This window comes from Polyodon spathula, chromosome 18 (assembly GCF_017654505.1).
Source record: "Polyodon spathula isolate WHYD16114869_AA chromosome 18, ASM1765450v1, whole genome shotgun sequence".
Classification (NCBI taxonomy): domain Eukaryota; kingdom Metazoa; phylum Chordata; class Actinopteri; order Acipenseriformes; family Polyodontidae; genus Polyodon; species Polyodon spathula.
Window position 1 is genome coordinate 30,448,440 of NC_054551.1, and position 19,811 is coordinate 30,468,250.

The 19,811-nt window shown below is 39.4% G+C and overlaps 1 protein-coding gene across 18 annotated transcripts in view; it reads right to left on the reverse strand.

Moving 5' to 3' along the window:
- LOC121331105 (receptor-type tyrosine-protein phosphatase F-like) overlaps positions 1-19,811 on the reverse strand; it is a 181,901-nt gene that overhangs the window by 72,264 nt on the left and 89,826 nt on the right. For 9 of the 18 annotated variants that reach the window (XM_041278285.1, XM_041278299.1, XM_041278289.1 and 6 more), the window contains exons 5-6: positions 6,015-6,203; positions 1,558-1,575 (exon numbers count right to left, since the gene is read on the reverse strand). In XM_041278285.1, the coding sequence (XP_041134219.1) occupies positions 1,558-1,575; positions 6,015-6,203 (207 nt within the window). The remainder of the gene's footprint in view (positions 1-1,557; positions 1,576-6,014; positions 6,204-19,811) is intronic. The other 9 variants (XM_041278301.1, XM_041278296.1, XM_041278295.1 and 6 more) reach the window with 1 other exon arrangement.

Consider the following 19,811-nt stretch of genomic DNA (forward strand, 5'->3'; position numbering starts at 1 on the left):
CTGTACACCAACAGGATTAAACAACATTATTATTTTTTTTAATTTGGAAGACATAAACTAGACATTCAATTCATAAGACGGTGAAGCACGCTTTCACTGAGATTCCAGAATGTTTTATGAAATGAATGACTCCATTAACAAAAATATTTCATACAAAAAACAAAAAGGATGCATGAAAACATCCCCGATGGAGCTGGTGCGGTGAACCATCAGTATTATCATCAGATTGAGGCGCTTGCTCCTGTTTTTGTAACCTTACTGGCTTTATCGGAGAACTGATACTGTCTCAAGAGAACAATTGAGATGCATTTAACCTCTTTCTCTATTAGACCCCAGAAAGCTGCTTTTTCATTTACACATTTTCACAAAGTAAAGTGGAACTTCATCAGTAAGTTCTGAGCACCTCCCAGTTAACAGGAACGTCACATACCTGCTCCCTGAATGGGCTTCTTTAATAACTGCCAAATATATATAAAAAAACATATAAACAAACATGGATCTAAAAGAACCAGTTCCCTTTAGGCTGTTACTGAATACGTTATGGTCTGCGCTTTTGGCAAATGCCTGAGCTCATTAAGAGGAAATCTCTCGGTTGATCTACTGAGAGTCAGATTTAGTGTCATGTCTACTGGGACACTTTACGAGGGGAAAGGGTTGAGTTTTTATTTATTCATTTGGATTTTTGGTTCTGTGCGTTACCTCATAGCACCAGCACCCAGTCCAAAGCAAGACCTTTACATCACAATAATGCAGGAATGTCTACAGTGTTCAAAGGTGATTTGAGTGGTACTGACAAATGACAACATTTCTTTTAAATTTTACTTTAACATTCAATTATAACATACAGGGGTTATTCAACAGTTTAAGTATTATGCATGGTATATTTAGATTTCCACTCATGCCAATGTTATTTTAATTAATATAAATGTATCTATTGTGTACAAAACTGTGTGAACGAAGGTCAGGCTCCTTCCAAGCTACTACGTCAACCATGACCTGGAAGGAGCGCCCTCTTGTGGAATAAGTAACTAACAACAGCAACGCTATGCATGTCCAAATGCATTGTAGTTTTAGAATATGGAACCCAGACACCCTTGAGTCTTTTAAAATGTAATCCTAACTTCCCCTTTTTAGCCTTGTCAATCAAGGGGTCTCTTACGCAAATAATGTCAATTCAGTATCAACAAGGAGGCAATTTTCTGTGAAACAGTTAAAGCTGCCTTTTGTTTGCAGTTGGCCAAACAAATATGCAACTCCCCCATCTCCATCCCCATTTACACAGTGCACTTTCTACAAGATTGCAGCCAAGACAGCAGCGGCTATTTTGCATTATAAGATGCATCCTATTGAGTAACCCCTTTACAAAGTAAAAATTCAATGGATAGTTTTTAAAGTGTTTTTTTTTTTTTTTTCTTGAACAACTGAAGAAGTGCATATGAGCTAAACCAAAGGAAGTGTTAGGGCTGAAAGAGAGCTGAAAATGAGAACAGTGGGGGAAAGGGGGGGTGGAGTGAACTGACAATTCGGGGGGGGGGGATGACTTTTCAGCATTCTTACCTCTGATTGGTGTACCACCTGGTGAGGTAATTTGAATGCAAATAAGATTAGAGAAAAGCGTTAGTACAGAGAGGACAGAGAAAGAGAGAAAAAATACAAAAGGAGAAAACTAGTAGAGAAAATAATTATAAAACTTTGTTTTGCTTAGTTTGAGAGACCAAATAATACTAAATAAATAAAATAAACAGATAGAAAAGCAGGAACTAGTTAGAGCGACACTTTCAAGAGGTTATTAAAGCGCTTGTGGCTGTGTACTGAAAGTGCCTGGGCGGGACTAAACTCTGGGCTTGAATTCATCTTCTGCAAATAGGATTAAGAGCCACAGACAGGGGGGCTGCGAGCCTGCGGTCCATTTCCAAACACCTCGCTGCTTGAGGTCACCCTGCTCCTACTCTCTCAGTTCTGCTCTTCCAATTCTGTGCCAAGGTAAACTAATGACCCAGTGTGACTACTTGTACATGCTGTTACGGAGACAAGAGGGACAACACCATTTGTGGCAACCCCGTGTTCACCCCCTTGGATTTTTCCACATTTTATTGTGTTATAACATGGAATCAAAATGGTTTTAATTAGGAGTTTTTGCCACCGATCAACACAAAAAAAAGTCCATAATATCAAAGTGAAAAATAAAATCTACAAATTGTTCTAAATTAATTACAAATACAAAACAGAAAATAATTGATTTCAAAAGTATTCACCCCATTGAGTCAATATTTGGTAGAGGCACCTTTGGCAGCAATTACAACCATGAGTCTATTTGGATAAGTCTCTACCAGCTTTGCAAATCTGGACACTGCAATTTTTGCGCATTCTTCTTTGCAAAATTGCTCAAGCTCCGTCAAGTTGGATGGGGATCTTTGGTGAACGACAATTTTCAACTCTTTCCACATATTCTCAATTGGATTGACATCCGGGCTTTGACCGGGCCACTCCAGGACATCGACCTTTTTGTTTTTAAGCCACTCCAGTGTGGCTTTGGCTGTATGTTTGGCGTCATTGTCCTGCTGTTAAATGAATCTTCTCCCAAGTCCCAGGTCTCTAGCAGACTTCAGCAGGTTTTCCTCCAGGATTTCTCTGTACTTTGCTGCATCCATTTTGCCCTCTATCTTTACAAGCTTTCCAGGCTTTACCGTGCTCCGGGGGCTATTCAATGCCTTGGAAATGTTCTTATATCCTACCCCTGATTGGTGCTTTTGAAGAACTTTATTCCAGATTTGCTTTCCTTTGTCTTCATGATGTAGTATTTGTTAGGAAATGTATTAACCAATTGTGGGACCTCCCAGAGACAGGTGTATTTAACCTGAAATCATATGAAACACCTTAATTGCACACAGGTGGACTCCATTCAACTAATTATGTGACTTCTAAAGACAATTGGTTGCACCAGAGCTTATTTAGGTGTGTCATAGCAAAGGGGGTGAATACTTACGCAATCAATGATTTTCTGTTTTATATTTGAAATTAATTTAGAGCAATTTGTAGATTTTATTTTTCACTTTGACATTATGGACTTTTGTTGTGTTGATCAGTGGCAAAAACTCTAATTAAATCCATTTTGATTCCATGTTGTAACACAATAAAATGTGGAAAAGTCCAAGGGGGGTGAATGCTTTTGACAGCCACTGTAAGAGAGCCTTCATTTCTATAGAACCGAGAGAGCTGTGACAGAATAGTACAGTACATCCATAAAAGGGTTTTAAAATAGCTAAAACTATAAGGTATTTCTGGTAGAAGGCTTATTTTGATCTTTGATTGTGAATACTACAGAATTTTTTTTTTTCTTTTCTACTGCCAAACTGTGCTGTGGACAAACACTTTTATGAAAAAGCCCTGCAGTAAAGGGTAAGTTTGCCACACTTTGCTTCACCCACCCGGTCACCAATAGCTTGTGTTAGATGTTAGTAGTAAAGGAAGAATTATGCATATCCAGCTATATGCAGCAGGTGGGCTGTGGTTTGTGTTGGTTTCTATACAGATGCTAGGATCTGAATACTTTACCAAACACCTGCCTCTTGAGAAATAGTACAGGAGTATAAAGAGAGACAGGAAAAGGGGTTGAAAAAGCAAACATCTGTACACTGTGTGGTTTGAACTCTGTACAAGGCACACCAGTATACAAGAGGTTTACAGTACAGAATACAGTACTAAAACCTGGGTTGCATCTACTGCAGAGGCCACAATTTTACACTCCCTCACCCTCTGTGTATTCCAAGCAGATCCAACACTGTTTCACATCAACTTTCACATCAATGGAGTCCTGTAGGAATTCTTAGTACACACCATACATTAATTAATCCTCCCCCTTGTTACCTCAGGGACACACATTTTTATCATTAGATTATCATTTTATAGAGCATAGTAGATATTAAATACATTCATATTCACATTATATATTTATATACATTATTTGACCTAATCTCAGTGTATTTTACCCTCAGATACATTTCACAATCTCCCGCTTCTTCGTCCATACCTGATATTCCTATTTTTGTATTATTACCTACAGAAAGCAAACCTGCTTCAGTAATAAAGAACATACGGCCCCATACACTCTGAGAACACACACCGCTCTGCACAGCTTCTAATGGGGTGTTTTCAGCAACACAATTAGCTTTATTATTTTAGGCATAAGCTACAGCCAGGTTGCATATTATTCTGCAAGGAGTTTATCTGATTTTTTATTTTATTTTTTGTTCTTTAAAAAGGACATGTTTCTCCCCCCATATCATTTAAGCTGTAAGTTTGGAGCTGAACTTTTTGTTGAACAATCAGTTTTGTACATAAACCTGCAGATAGGATTGCTGTGGAGCCTAGCGTAGTAAAATCCACTGAATATGCCAAGTTATATTTCTCTTTCGATCTATTTATTCCCTGTGTAAGACTTAGCTGTGTATTTATCAAACTGGCTAAGCTGTAGAAGAGTGTAGATCAATAGTAACAGTGAGTCCCTAGTTAGATAACATTAACTGCAATTACTTTAAGCCGCCCTTTTGTTTTAAAGGGATTTTAATGTAAATTAAATATTTTGTGACAAGGGCAGAAAGGTCCCAGACCCACAGCCATTGCCATGGCCGATCTGTATCTGTCGTATTCAGCACTCACGAAAACAAACTACTCCTAGCCCCACTTGTGTAGACATTTACACATCACACATGGTTTAAAAAATAATCATACATTTTCAAAGCAGCTTAAAATCAGTAACATAGTAGATGTCTTTCTAATCCGTATTTCTAATCCATCACATTATAAAATGTAGGGTAGGGGCTCCCGAGTGGCACATCCGGTAAAGACACTCTGACTGGAGTGCAGGATGCGCCCTATAGCCTGGAGGTCACCGGTTCGGGGCTATTCTATTGCCGACTATAGACAGGAGCTGCCCGGAGGGTGGGGAGTGTGCTTTGGTTGGCCAGGGTGTCCTTGGCTTACCGCGCACTAGCCAACTCTGTGGCCTTGCAGGGTGCCTGTAAGCTGCTCAGAGCTGCATTGTCCTCCGACGCTGTAGCTCTGAGGTGGCTGCATGGTGAGTCTGCAGTGTGAAAAAAAAGCAGTCGGCTGACGGCACACTCTTCATAGGACAGCATGTGCATGCTTTTGCCGCTCCCGAGTCAGTACGGCGGTGCTAACGGTGAGCTGAGTCTAAGAAAATAATTGGATATGCCAAATTGGGAGAAAATAATAAAATTGGCAATTACACAATTTCAATAAATAAATTGAAAAAATGTAGTGTAAATGTCAATAACCTTGTACTCAATTACATGAGGAAGATTGAAAGAGTTTTATGCAGCGTTTCTTGGAAGAAATATATGCACATTTCACTTGAAAGCTGGGGAAAGGCAGTCATTTTGAAATAAGGCAACACCGTTGACTTTAAATCTTAACCTCTTGGCACTTAAATTACTTAGCCTTCAATCGCTAACACTACGTGACTACTAGAAGGTCTTTTGATTTCCTAGAATTGCTTTGCTTGTTTTGCAGTAATCATTAAGAGAAAGAAGAGAATGATTCTATGTTTGACAGACACAGGGAGGACAGGTGTTACTGTCAGCCCCAAGTAACCTTGTTATCTGCAGACAAAATTTTAAGGAGCTGTCTTTCAAAGGGAGTAAGTTTTCTGAAAGGTGCCTTTTCTATGTAATAACTAGCTGCCTTTCCTATGTAATAATGGGCATGGTAACGTCAAGATTAAACTCTGTTTGCTCAAGATAGATGCAAAGGTCACACACTGTGTTCTCCAGCTGCAGTATCATTCAGATAATTAGTGTGCAAGTCTGCAGGCAAATTAAAACACAACATCCATTTGCCCAATGGAGCATGTTTTACTGGCATTTACTTCAGCAGCTTCCTTCTATTTTATCAGTGCTTCTCACAATTTATTCTTACTGTTTTTATAAGTTTTGGTTAAGAAAGGATTTCACCTGCACAAACAGCTGTCAGCGAGAATGTGTGGCTTATTATACCTGAGCGGAGCTGTTTGATTCGACCGTTGCTGCTAGCTATATCCACCGGCAGGAAGTCCTTAAACCAGTTGATTTCAGGGTCAGGGTTCCCGCTTGCTGCACACAGCATGGTCGCCGTGCGTGTCTTCTCTACCACCTTCAGCTGAGGGCCCATGTCGATGGTTGGGAACCCGTGAGGTATCTGGTCCTCTGTAAACAAACAAAACAAAGAAAATGGTCAGACTTCAGTGCTGCTCTGTTAAAAATTACATGTAGATCTTGTATACGACTGAAAGAGGCTGCTGTGGATTTGAAAGCAAGTGACATTTTATAATTATTCTAGTTGCGGTAAATAAAACTGTATCAGAACTTTATCCTTTGTATCTCTCTAATCTAAACGACCAGGATGGCTTTACTTTCTTAGCCATACAGTATTAGAAATAAACAAAACGCTAATTTTGCAGTTAATGATTCCCAAGAGCCAGGGGTTAACACAAGATGGAACGGTTTCAGGATACTTCCCAGAATTTTGTTGATATCTTGGCAACAGTGCTAAACTACTAATTGCACATACTGCTTACCATTAGGTGTCTCCAACCACTAGGCCTTCCATCTGCTTCCCAGCATGAGGCTCAAATCATTAAAAGTCACACTGACACCCAACCTTAAACTTTCATTTCTGAACCTGTTTCTTTGAAAGTTTACAGTACTTTGTATTATTTACACAGAAATGCTTATTTTCCTCCTGACCCTTTTCAAAGTAACTCGAAAGAAAGACACCACACTGCCAAGAGTCTGTGAAGTCTCACGCTCCCAGCCAGGGGAGGTAGGATCACACTCCCTGTGGAGTGAATTTACTTGCAGCAACACCAGGCTCAAGACTGTTCAAAGTAACTGCAATTCCAGGACATCTCATTTTTCAGAGATCTAAATACCCTCCTCATCAATGATCACTGACACAACCCTTATATCAATTCCCTAAAAACTAAAATTATAGATTTAATTAATTTTATTTTTTACATTTCTCATACTAAAAATGCCCCCCCCCCCCCCACCACCCATTACTCATTTAAGTAACCACATGTCTCCATCATTCAAAAATGTTCTTCTCTCTAACAGCTTGTTCACTGTGTCATGCAGTGGGTAGTTTTAACTCAGGTTTGATATAAGTGTTCTGGAGGATGACTACCTACTGATATGCAGCTTAAGCATACTAAAATCCATAAAGTGAAAATAATTCAACACTAGGGCATACTGATCTTATACTGGATGAGTGACAGGTGAAGCTGTGTCTGAATCTTTGTATCAAATTCCACTTAGCCATATTTGTGCTCAGCAGCACAGAAAGGGGAAGAATTAAGGATATACTACCTTACACGGCCCAGTAATTACCAAATATTGACAGGTTCATGTCAGCAACAGGCCCAAGCCAACGAAGTGCATCATAGCTATTTTATTTCAATGAAGGTGTCAGACACACAAACTGCGATTAAGAACTGCTTTTGTTATTTGTTTTCTGGTTTTAAAATTTCATTCCACTTCCAAATATGGACTGTCGTGTTCATTGGACCGATGAATTCTCTGGTGATTCTGCTGTTTAACCAAGGGCTACAGCCCAGCACACTGCTCCCAGGGCTCATGAATTATCCAATCCACTCGCAGGCCCAGGCTTCACATGGAAGTGTGACATTTTGGGTCACCGATTCCTACTGCTCAGGCCTGGCCTTGCTAAAAAAAACCTAATTTTACATGAACTGCACAAACTGCGCCAACACCTTGCAAAGGTCTGTTAGTAATGGTCAATAGAGTGCCAAGCAATAAGGAAATGAAATGACTCCCTTCTCGATTTAACCAAACAAAACAAATACGTTTGTATTTGTCCTTTAAAACAAGGCCCTGTCTTGGGAGCAGGGCAGTAATTGTTTATTTTAGGTATGCTGCCCAATTGCTTATTTTTCTTGAAACAAATAAAAAACAGGCAGAATAAAGACAAATAGGAAACCCTCATTAACAAGGGGTTTATACTGGACAGTCATAATTATTAATAACAAAAAGTGCTGTCGTTTTGCATAAACAGCCAGCTTATTACTTCTGCCTATTACTCACAATGAATTTACTAAGAGGGAATAAAACACATTGCTAGTTAAAAATATTCTGTTTTTTAGGTCTGTTGTTTGCAGTGACAAATCCAACTAATTAAAGTGTTTGCAAATGAAGGAAGAGGAGATGGGTGTGAGAGTTTCAAGAAACATTTAAAATGGTATCATGTTTAGAAAATTCAACTAGTACAAGTACTATCTCCAAGGTTTGCAAGACACAGTGTTTTCTTAAGAAGAAATGCCTTGCTGTTGCCAGGCTTCCTCTGTATATATTCCTGTAATTTGTATTTGTAAAATTGTGAATGGTTTTGACATATTCAGACAATATGTTTCAGGCCATTAATAGCCAAACAAATCCCACATATGTTATTTGGAACATAATAATAAAAACGAATCAGCTAAAAGCCATTTCACTGGTACAGTACATGAATCCAAATAAGTAAGCTCCACTTACATACCAGCTAAGCTAGTCTGGATGATAAACAGAAAACAGACAGTGCTGTGGCTGCATTTGTATTTTAAAATACAACATTGCTTTGTAAAGCTTACATTTTTCTACAAAAAGGTCAGGGACATCATCGTTTTCAATGCGTAAAAAAAAACATGCGACTTCATCATCATTCAGCAGTTTCACTCTACTGTACATTACTGGCAGCAATACAAAAGATGAGTTAGCAGGATAAGGATAGACGTGGATGCTCAAGGCAAAACTCTTCTCAAACTCTTTTCCCTTTCTTCTATTTTTATTTATACATGGCGAGGCTTTGACTGAGAAACAGAAGCTGCTTCAATGCTGGCTGCCAAGTGCCACCTTTATCTCTATGAAAGCTTTATTTAACAACATCCTAAAATAAAACCAAGTTAGAGATTCACAATCCTCACATCTAACAGAATATTTGTATTTTCACTTGTTTTGTAGCACCTTTGATTTTCAAAAGGCTGTTTAATTCCTACATGTATACAGACCTGTCAAATTGTGTTAACACTGTACTTTGCCTTTTGTGGCTAAAATATATAACTAAAAGGGATTTAAACTCACAATACTTGGTACTGAGAGTCCTTTTAGATTGACAAGTGATAAAAAGAACCCACCCTGGAAACCCACTCTTGCCATTGCACATCTACCTGCTAGAGTTCAATGGTGCCCAGCATCACCTTGCACTGTCATTGTTAGGGCATGCAGCACAACAACAATGTAATAGGAAGACAAAAGGGCCTGTTGTTTCTGGAGAGGAAATCAAATTGCACAGCAGTCCGAGTCATTCCAGGATTCAGTTTGAGCCAAACCACCTGAGCTTGCAGAGTTTTGTTGGTTTACATATAATACTCTCAGTTATGTTTACATTAAGCTCATAGTAGATTCAGGAGTGCCTGTAAATGCTATGCAATGGTGAGTCTCTGAAGTACAATCAATTCCTACTTCATCCCTCAAGTCACTAAGTCAAAGGAAGATTTATAAGGACAAACTTTTAGCAGACAAGTGTCCTGTAGATCTTCTATACTTCAAGGGATTGCCCCTAGATCATTTTAATACAGTGCGTTTTAAATCTTAGCCCCTCAATGGAATACTCTAAGTGGCGTGATAATTCACATTACTGATTCCCAACTGCACAGATACACAAAATGAACCACATTTTCCTGTGATGTTTTATTTGTTGAAGATATAATTTGTCCTTCACAAAGCACTTTGCTGCCAGTGTTAACCTGCAAACACTATTCACAGGAGGATTAATTTGGTATTCTAGATGATGACGGAATGTCATAACTGACTACTTTCCAGTGTTTTACTTTATATTAAAAAAAAGAATATATACACATACACACAGTGAACTAAAAGTATTTGGACAGTGGCACATTTTTATTGTTTTGGCTGTCAGCTTTAATTTGAGGGTATTTTCATCCATAGCAGAAGAAACGTTTAGAAATTACAGAACATTTTGTACATAGTCCCCCCATTTTAGGGTACCAAAAGTATTTGTACAATTGGCTTCACAGCTGTTTCTTATTAGGCAGGTGTGTTTGTTTGCATCGTTAGTGCATGCACAAGAGAGCTGTCGATGTCTAGTCTTGATTATAGGCTTTACATTTGCCTTTGGATCTGTTACTGGTGTCTGACAACATGAGGCAAGTAAAGCTGGCCATCATGAGGCAGAAAAATCTGAATAAATCGATCAGAGACATAGCCAAACTTTAGGCATGCCAAAATCAACTGTTTGGTACATCATTAAGAAAAAAGCAAGCACTGATGAGCTCAGCAATGGCAAATGACCTGGTAGACCAAGGAAGACCACTATAGTGGATGACCGAAGAATACTTTCAATGATGAAGAAAAAACCCCTAACAGTCCAACAGATCAGGAACACTCTCCAGGAAGTAGGCATAGGTGTATCAAAGATTGCCATACGCAGAAGAGTACACCAGCAGAACTTCAGAGAGTACACCACAAGATGCAAACCACTAGTAAGCCTCAAGAACAGAATGGCCAAGTTACAGTTTGCTAAAAAGTACCTAAAAGAGACTTAGAGTTCTGGAACAAAGTCTTATGGACAGATGAGATGAAGATTAACCTGTACCACAGTGATGGAAAGAGGAAAGTGTGGAGAAAAAAAAGGAACTGCCCATGATCCAAAGTATACCACCTCACTGTGAAACATGGTGGAGGTAGTGTTACGGCTTGGGCATGTATGGCTGCTACTGGAACTGGCTCACTTGTCTTCATTGATGAAGTGACTGCTGACGGCAGCAACAGGATGAATTCTGAAGTGTACAGAAACATCTTGTCTGCTCAGATAGAACCAAATGCCTCCAAATTCATTGGATGGTGCTTCATCATGCAGCAGGACAATGACCCCAAACACACTGCCATAGCAACCAGGGAGTTTTTCAGGGCCAAAAAATAGAACATTCTTGACTGGCCAAGTCAATCAGCTGATCTGAATCCAAATGAGCATGCATTTCACATGCTGAAGACAAGACTGAAGGCAAAAAGCCCCCGAAACAAGCAGGAACTGAAGATGGCTGCAGTACTGGCCTGGCAGAGCACCACCAGGGAAGATACCCAGCATCTGGTGATGTCTATGGGTTGCAGACTTCAGGCAATCACTGCATGCAAAGGATATGCGACCAAGTACTACTACTTTATTGTACATAATGTTAATCTGTCCAAATATTTTTGGTACCCTAAAATGGGGAGACTACATACAAAACATGCTGTAATTTCTAAACGGATCATCCAATATGGATGAAAATACCCTCCAATTAAAGCTGACAGTCTACATTGTATCATTTCAAAGTGCTAGAATACAGAGCCAAAACAACAAAAAATGTGTCATTGTCCAAATACTTTTGGAGTTCACTGTATATATACATTGAGTGTACAAAACATTAGGAACACCGTCCTAATATTGAGTTGCACCCCTTTTTGCCCTCAGAACAGCCTCAATTCTTCGGGGCATGGACTCAACAAGGTGTCGAAAGCGTTCCACAGGGATGCTGGCCCATGTTGACTCCAATGCTTCCCACAGTTGTGTCAAGTTGGCTGGTAGTGGATCTCTACTCCGAATGGCTCGTTCCATCTCATCCCACAGATGCTCAATTGGATTGAGATCTGGTGACTGGGCAGGCCACTGCAGTAAGCTTTATTCACTGTCATGTTCGTGGAACCATTCCTAGACAATCCTAACCATGTGGCATGGGGCATTATCCTGCTGAAAAAATCCATTAGCAGATGGATACACTGCTGCCATGAAGGGATGCACCTGATTGGCAATCATGTTCAGATATCCTGTGGCATTCAAACGTTGCTCCACTTTTATCAAGGGGTCCAATGTGTGCCATGAAAATACACCCCACACCATCACACCACCATCACCAGCCTGCAATGTTGACAAGCGGCATGATGGATGCGTGTACTCATGTGGTTTTCTCCATACCATAGTCCTCCCATCAGTGTGAAACAGCAGGAGCTGGGATTCATCAGACCAGGCAATGTTTTTCCAATTCTCCAGTGTCCAGTGTTTTCGTTCCTTAGACCACTGCAATTGCAGTTTCTTGTGTTTTACTGAAAGAAGTGGGGTTGTCGGCTGCCATACCCCAATCGTGTCAAGGTACGACGAGTTGTGTATTCTTTTATGGGTCTTTCGGCACCAATGTTGTACTGGACTGTCAGTTGACTAACTGTGGCCCGTCTGTTGCTCTGCACAATTTGTGTCAGCCTCCTTTGGCCTCTTTCATCAATGATCTGTTTTTTACCACTGGCCTGCCATTGGCTGGATGTCCTTTGGGTGGTGGACCATCCTTGATACACACAGGAAACTGCTGAGCGTGAAAAACCCAGCAGTGTTGCAGTTCTTGATGAAATCAAACTGGTGCGCCTGGCACCTACTACATTACCCCATTCAAAGATACTTAAATCTTGCCCATTTACCCTCTGAATGGCACACATACACAATCCATGTCTCAATTGTGTCAAGGCTTAAAAATCCTTCTTTAACCTGTCTCCCCTTCATCTACACTGAATGAAGTGGATTTAACTGGTTCCATCAATAAGGGATCATAGCTTTCACCTGGATTCACCTCGTCAGTCTATTTCATGGAAAGAGCAGGTGTTCCTAATGTTTTGTACACGTAGTGTATATACATATCAAGTATTCACCCCTTTGGACGTTTTCAGTTTGTTGTGTTACAACCGGAAATCTTGATGCATTTAAATGGGATTTTTTTTCTCTTTAATTTACACAACCTACAACACTTTGAAGAGCGAAGAATTTTTATTGTGAAACAACAGTTAATGAAAAATAAAAAAAAAACTGAAATGTCTTGGTTAGATAATTATGTTGGTGTCATCTGGGTGATGAGCTGTGCTGTGTTTGCACCAGACATAACGCTTTGCATTTAGGCCAAATAGTTCAATTTTTATTTCAACGGACCACAGAATCTTTTGCCACATCTTTTCAGAGGCTCCCACACGTCTTTTTGCAGATTCCAAAAAACTTTACATGGGCTTTTTTCAGAAATGACTTCCTTCTTGCCACTCTTCCATACAGGCCAGATTTGTGGAGTACCTCAGCTATTGTTGACACATGGACAGTTTCTCTCAGCTCAGCCATGGAATGCTGTAGTTCTTTCAGAGTTGTCATTGGCCTCTTGGTGGTTTCTCTGACCAATGGAATGCCCTTCTTACCCGGCTGCTCAGTTTGGGAGGACAGCCTGCTCTAAGCAGATTCTGGGTGGTGCCGTATACCACTTCTTACTGATCAACTTGACTGTGCTCCAAGGGATATTTAATGCCTTTGAAATGTTTTTATACCTCTCCCCTGATCTGTGTCTTTCCACAACTTTATCCCGAGGTTGTTTTGAAAGCTCCTTGGTCTTCATGGTAGTATCTTTGCTTTGAATGCTCTACCAAACTGTGGGACCTTACAGAGACAGGTGTATTTAATCTGAAATCATGTGAACCACTTTTATTGCACACATATGGACTCCATTTAACTTATTGTGTGAATTCTGAAGGCAATTGGTTGTACCTGAGTTTATTTAGGACTGTCAAAAGGGGTGAACACCTATCTAATGAAGACTTTTCAGGTTTTTATTTTTAATTAATTTGCTTTTTCACCCCCCCATTTTTTCACACATTGGAAGTGTTGAGTAGGTTGTGTAAATCAAAGGAAAAAATAATACATTTAAATGCATCAAGATTTCAGGTTGTAGCACAACAAAATGTGAAAATGTGAATATATATATATATAAAATCTCGTTCCCCAACCCCCTCTTAAAATTTCATCGCTATTGGAACTTGCCCGGTCATGCTTGGTGACTCTAAACAAGATCGCTCCACTCCATCTCGACTCGCACACCACACTGAACCAGCAAAACAAAGTGTTCAAATTACACAAGGTTTCCAAAACAAGGGTTCACTGTTCTCTGAGGTGTTTATTGTACTGTAGCTCCTGGAAGGTGTTGTGTACAGTTCCCATTGTAATTGGGAAGCAATCTATATATATATATATATATATATATATATATATATATATATATATATATAAAATAAAAAAACACAAGCACTTTATTTGAACTCTGTGCAAACAAACTACCAAGGCTTGTTTTTCTAGTCAGCCAGAAAGAGTTTAAAGCAGGAAAGAGAGAACAAAGGCACCTCTGTTTCCCTGCCACAAGTTTACATGAAATACAACAAGATGATGATATCATGATATCGTGATATGTCTCTAATTATCCATTTTATTCAAGTCTGACATCTTCTCGTTGACATACGATGCTCAGCACCAACAGGTTCTGTGGTTGAATGTTACTTTAGGAAAGGTATCCGAGGATGACAGTCGTGTCTGTTCCTGACTCTGGCAAGGTGAAAAACAAATTACCCCCGCCTCATCTTTATTATTGGACGTCACAGAGCCACTGAGTCAACATATTTATATTGCAACAATGGTGAGACCTCCAGTAGGTTACATGTTGCTAAGAGAAAAAACAAATAAACACTGATGGCACCTCTCTGTCCATGTGAAACACCGCCTAGGTGTGATGTCGTCTTGGGCTTTAGAAGGAAATATGCCATCAACACAATAGTAATTATTATGTCTCTACTGTTTGTCCCTCGTTGCCAAATCAACATTGCCTTTATCAATACAATACATTATTGAGAGAACGTATTCTGCCAAGCCTTTAGATGACAGGTATACCAGCCCTGCCTGTTATCAATTTACTACTCAGCTTAGTAGAGAATTCCTCACTGGATAGAAATAGTATACTAATCCCTAGCTTAACTGGCATGGTAACTGGTTTTACTGGGTTAAAATTTTGTTTCATAGAACAAAATTACAGTATAATGTATGGTGGGTCTGATTAATTGTTGTACTGGGATTATTTTTACATCCACAGACACCATGTTTTCTAAAAGTTATATAAAATAATAAAAGAAGAAAGTGTATAAAGATTTAGCACTGCTTAAAACTGATACGCTTTCATGAATAAACTAATTAATTTAACATCTTACCATTTTACAGATGCACGTCTGCATACTTAATCTTCCACCCCCGCAAGACTATTGGGGAGGTTACAGTATATGAGGACAGTCCATTAACTACTGTGTCTAGGTAGGAAATGCAATTCAAAACATTTTTATTGGCATCACCTGTTGAAAACCAGAAAACTGATAGTTATGCAAGTCATTACTGGAATTTACAACAGGGTGCATATGTATTCCCAGAGTTGCTTTGAATACAGCCAGAAGGGACTGTGTTCAAAGCTCATTTGAATGATCTCCATTAGCTCTATAATACCTTGAGAGTGTGTCCTTAGGATGCTGTGCTTTAATTAAAACGCATCTGTTTCTCGCGTCACAAGTGAAGATATTGCTGCCTGATGATGAGTTTTCACAAAATTGTTGGGGGAAAAAAATAAACCAGAACAGCTGTGCTTTCAGTGACATTTAAACGAATAAGTGATGTTGCACCCAATTTTAATCAAGGCATCAGTCGGAAGGTAATATTCCAAGTGAGATTCTCCTCAACAATCAAATTAGACCGGCTTTGCTAATACTCCCTGAGGTATGGTCACATTTCCATTACAGAAAATTATAGACTTAACAAACAGCCCAAAATGACTTTCCTGTAGAGTTTGCCTGGTAGAGCTTATAATATAGACATATACAAGTTTATATAAAAAACAGAACTTAGGTTTATTAGGTATTTAAAGCATGGAGTAATGCCAAATGAAATTCACTCACCCTATCCACTCCTGCTGAAGAACTAAAACCCCACTAAAGAGACAAAAAATACAGTAGCACAGTCTTTCTGCAGTATATTCTTTATTTATTATTATTATTAATTTCTTAGCAGACGCCCTTACTCAGGGCGACTTAGTTACATACAAAAAATACATATCAAGAATTATAGTAAAATTTTGTGAGTATAAAGTACTAAAGACTTGTTTTTTCTTCTTAATTTTAATTGTAAAAGCGTTATATTGAATTAACAACAACTTAAATGCAAAAAATTGAATTGAAACAATGTTCATTCTTAACTGATTCCCATCCTTTGTTTATTTATTTATTTATTTTTACAGGATAACCATTTTGAGCACTCATGCTCATCCCTAAAAGAGACAATGAATGCCATCACTGGTGTGATGCCACCAGCTGCACAACATTGTAACTGCAGCAAGGACCCTAAAAGTGAAGACCGATCTGAATAGCCATCTCACCCATAGCACTGCAAATGCCAGTTTATCAAACCACTGTTCTATCGGCCCAAATACTGTACTGGCAGACTCCACCAAGTTATCCATTATCTGTAGCCTAATTCACAAGAATCTTTCTACTAGCAGCGACAGGAGCTGTGATGCTGAAAACCATGGGTTGGATGCCAACTAACACTTAAGGTTTCACAGCAAACACGACTTTAAAACATCACATACTTTCCTGCAATTGTTTTTGTCAATTCTCACTTCGAGCGCCGACTTCCGACTTTAACTTATTTATATTAAGCATAGTTGGTTTGTAGAACTATCATCATTGCTAATTTCACACGCATGTACAACACAACAAACTCATGGGCTCCTAATAAGCCTTTACTAGCATCGGTTTGAACCTCTGCCCCTTGAAGATTCGTCCCTTGTGTTTTGTTCGTGTGTGTCTGTGTGTGGAGGTGTTGGATAGGCTGTGTATCAGGTATCTGTTCTCTTGGCTTGTTTATCCAATAGGGGATACAGTACAAGCATTTTCACAGGGTGAACACAAGTCAGTTGGCAGGTAGAAGCACAAAAAGATTACACCAAGGGCATTAATGTCCCTGCATCTGACAAGACCTTAAAAACAGCAGCATCTTAACAGAGGCACTCTACACCTCTTGGTGGACGGCTTTGCAAAGTTGCTTCCAAAATCTTTGCAAAATGATTTTATAATCATCCTGTGCACAATATAGCACACATTCATGGCATCCTTATTATTAGTTACAGTAACACCGTACGCTGTAAAATAGCCCATTTGGAAATGTGACGGTTTGCAGTGGGAGAATTCACTCTTATCTTCTTTCATGAGTTATGGGTTTCACTGTACACTCAACTGTAAGCTCTATGGAAACATAACACTACAGCTACAGTACTTAATACATTTTGTTTTTCATCCAGATACCTCTGGTATACAGTAAGGGAGTCTCTCTTGCGTTTGCTTATCTAAACACACCACATAAAACAGGTGTTGGCCCTTAATTGTGTACACAGCTGACATGGAAACACCAGCAGCCATTTGTTAAATAAAACAATAAGAGTATTGTTCTCCGATCTGTTGTAAACCACGCGTGTGGTAAAACTTGTTTACGCAATGAAAACAGGAGGGGATGAAAGAAAGGTAACAATCACAGGATTGTGTGGAAGTTTTCTATAATGCACCCAAAAACCACAACAGAAATTCACAGACTTCTCAATTACGACCTTCTGATCATAAACAGGACAGATTCATAAGCAAGTCTCAAATAAATAGATCTCACATCCACGTTCTCTTGGTGCAGGCATTTAAGGTTCAATACACTAAACTGCAGATAAACCATGCAGTTTAAAACATGATATCCACGCTGCTCTCACTGCTCGGCCTGAAGTGATAAAGCTTTACTCTATCAAAAAACACAATACAAAATTCAGATAGAAAACACTGCATAATTCAACGCAACACACAACCGACGCCACTTACAGTAATTTAAATGCAAAAACAAAGTGTATGAATGAACAATTGGCAGCCTGATCTGCTGGTCATACCTACAGTGCTAATACTGTACTAGGGTACAATAGTCCCCAAACTGACTATATTTCTCAATCATATCACAATGGCCCGTGTGCTCAGTGTTCCATTACATACTCCCTATAGTAGGAGACTAGAAAAAAAAAAAAAAAAATGTAATTGAAATCATTTTTTTTCTTTTATTCTGAGGCTGGATTCCTCCTCTTTAAAGCACATTAGTGCACCCTGCAGCCTCACTGTTCATCATCCCCATGGAGGTGCTGCTGACAGTTTAACTGAATAACTCCTTTAATACAGTATAGGTAATGCAGTAGTGAGCAGCTCTGCTGTGATGTTTGTAAAAGGATGAAGAAAAGCTTAACAGGGAGTGATTCCATGAAGCTTGGACGCCTCCGACTTAGTTTACACAACCGGTAACTTTTCTCCACTAGACTTAGGGCTTTTTTTAGGATAAAGTGTAACAAAAAAAACAACAGGGGCTTGCAGGCATTAACCCTGTTAAAAGAGCACTGAAACTCGAAGAGGTTAAAAGGGGACATAACGCTTTGGGTTCTGTTTTAATAATAGCCCCACCTTTCTACTGTATATAAATTAATTATGAAGACTAAATATCAAGTTTAAGAGTTTAGCCTGATTTTATTTTGTTGGGAATACAGTATACACACCCACAATAGAACTATTGTAGAGACACCTAGTGAAACAAGGTCCTCAGTATGGTTTTAAAAGGAGCTTACCTTCCCCAGTATGGTTTCTGCTGGATGTGAGCTATTTTGAAGTGTTATTAGCACATAATTCACAGCAGGGAAGTCTAAACAGCTGTAAGCAGGAAAGTCTAGCACTATCGAAGGAGACGAACGTGCCTCCAGAGCAGGCAGGGGGGAGCCTGCAGCACCACTGGACCCTGCTGAGCATGGCAAACACTGGGTGAGAGAGGCTGATCGAAGGGAAAAGGAGAGGAGTGAAGACCGTGCCAGCAGCCTGCCTCATCTAATTACTAGGGAGAGTAGAGCATGGCACTCCCACTGTGTGTCTAATCAAGGAATAGATTGACCTGTATCTTCAAACTAATCAGTCAACTGATGACAGCACATGGAGAAAGGGACCTGATAAAGACTGAAGCATTGAGCTTTTTAAAAACAAAAACAACATGTTTTCCATGACAAATCTTCTAACCAATACATACATACATACATAGGCCCTCGAGTTGTGCATCTGGTAAAGGAGCTATGAGTGGAGTGCAGGATGCGCCCTATATAAGGTCGCAGGTTCAAGTCCAGGCTATTCTATTGCCACTCGCGAGTCAGCACAGGGGTGGTAGCAGTGAGCCGAGTCTAAAAATAATTGGATGTGCCAAATAATGAAAATAACTGCTGATTAATAAATGTATTGTATTTCTATTAAAAAAAGGCAAATCACTTCTATTTATTTGGTGAAGAACGGTACAGTAGTTACTTTTCTGGTTTCCTTTAATAATACTGCCATGCTGCCTGTGAATGCTAAAGGACTGAGTTTTGCAGACTGGAGTCAACACTGGCCAATTGTTCTACACACACCTCTACTGTATCTCTAAAGGACTAATCACACTACAGCGTTATTTATGCCTGATGTTTCGCTGCAACTTAAACATCAAATGCAAAGTTTTTCACAACCCTCTTCATGCCCATTCTGAAGTAGGTTAAAAACCTGAGCCATATTGCCTTCAGATTATATCCACAGTCAGGATGTGCATGCAGTTTGTGACTACCGTCAATTCAGCTCACCATCCACAGGAGGCATGTATTCACAGAGACGTGAATGTAAACAAAGACAAACAAAATGATAGAAAAGGCACAAAAATCAAACAAATCAACAGTGATCTACCAAGAAGTGCACATGTACAATCCTCCTAGTGGACCTAAAATCCTCCTTCCTTTGAAGCATGACACATTGACCACAATGGCTTTGGAAAATTTTTCATAAAATGTCTGTTCT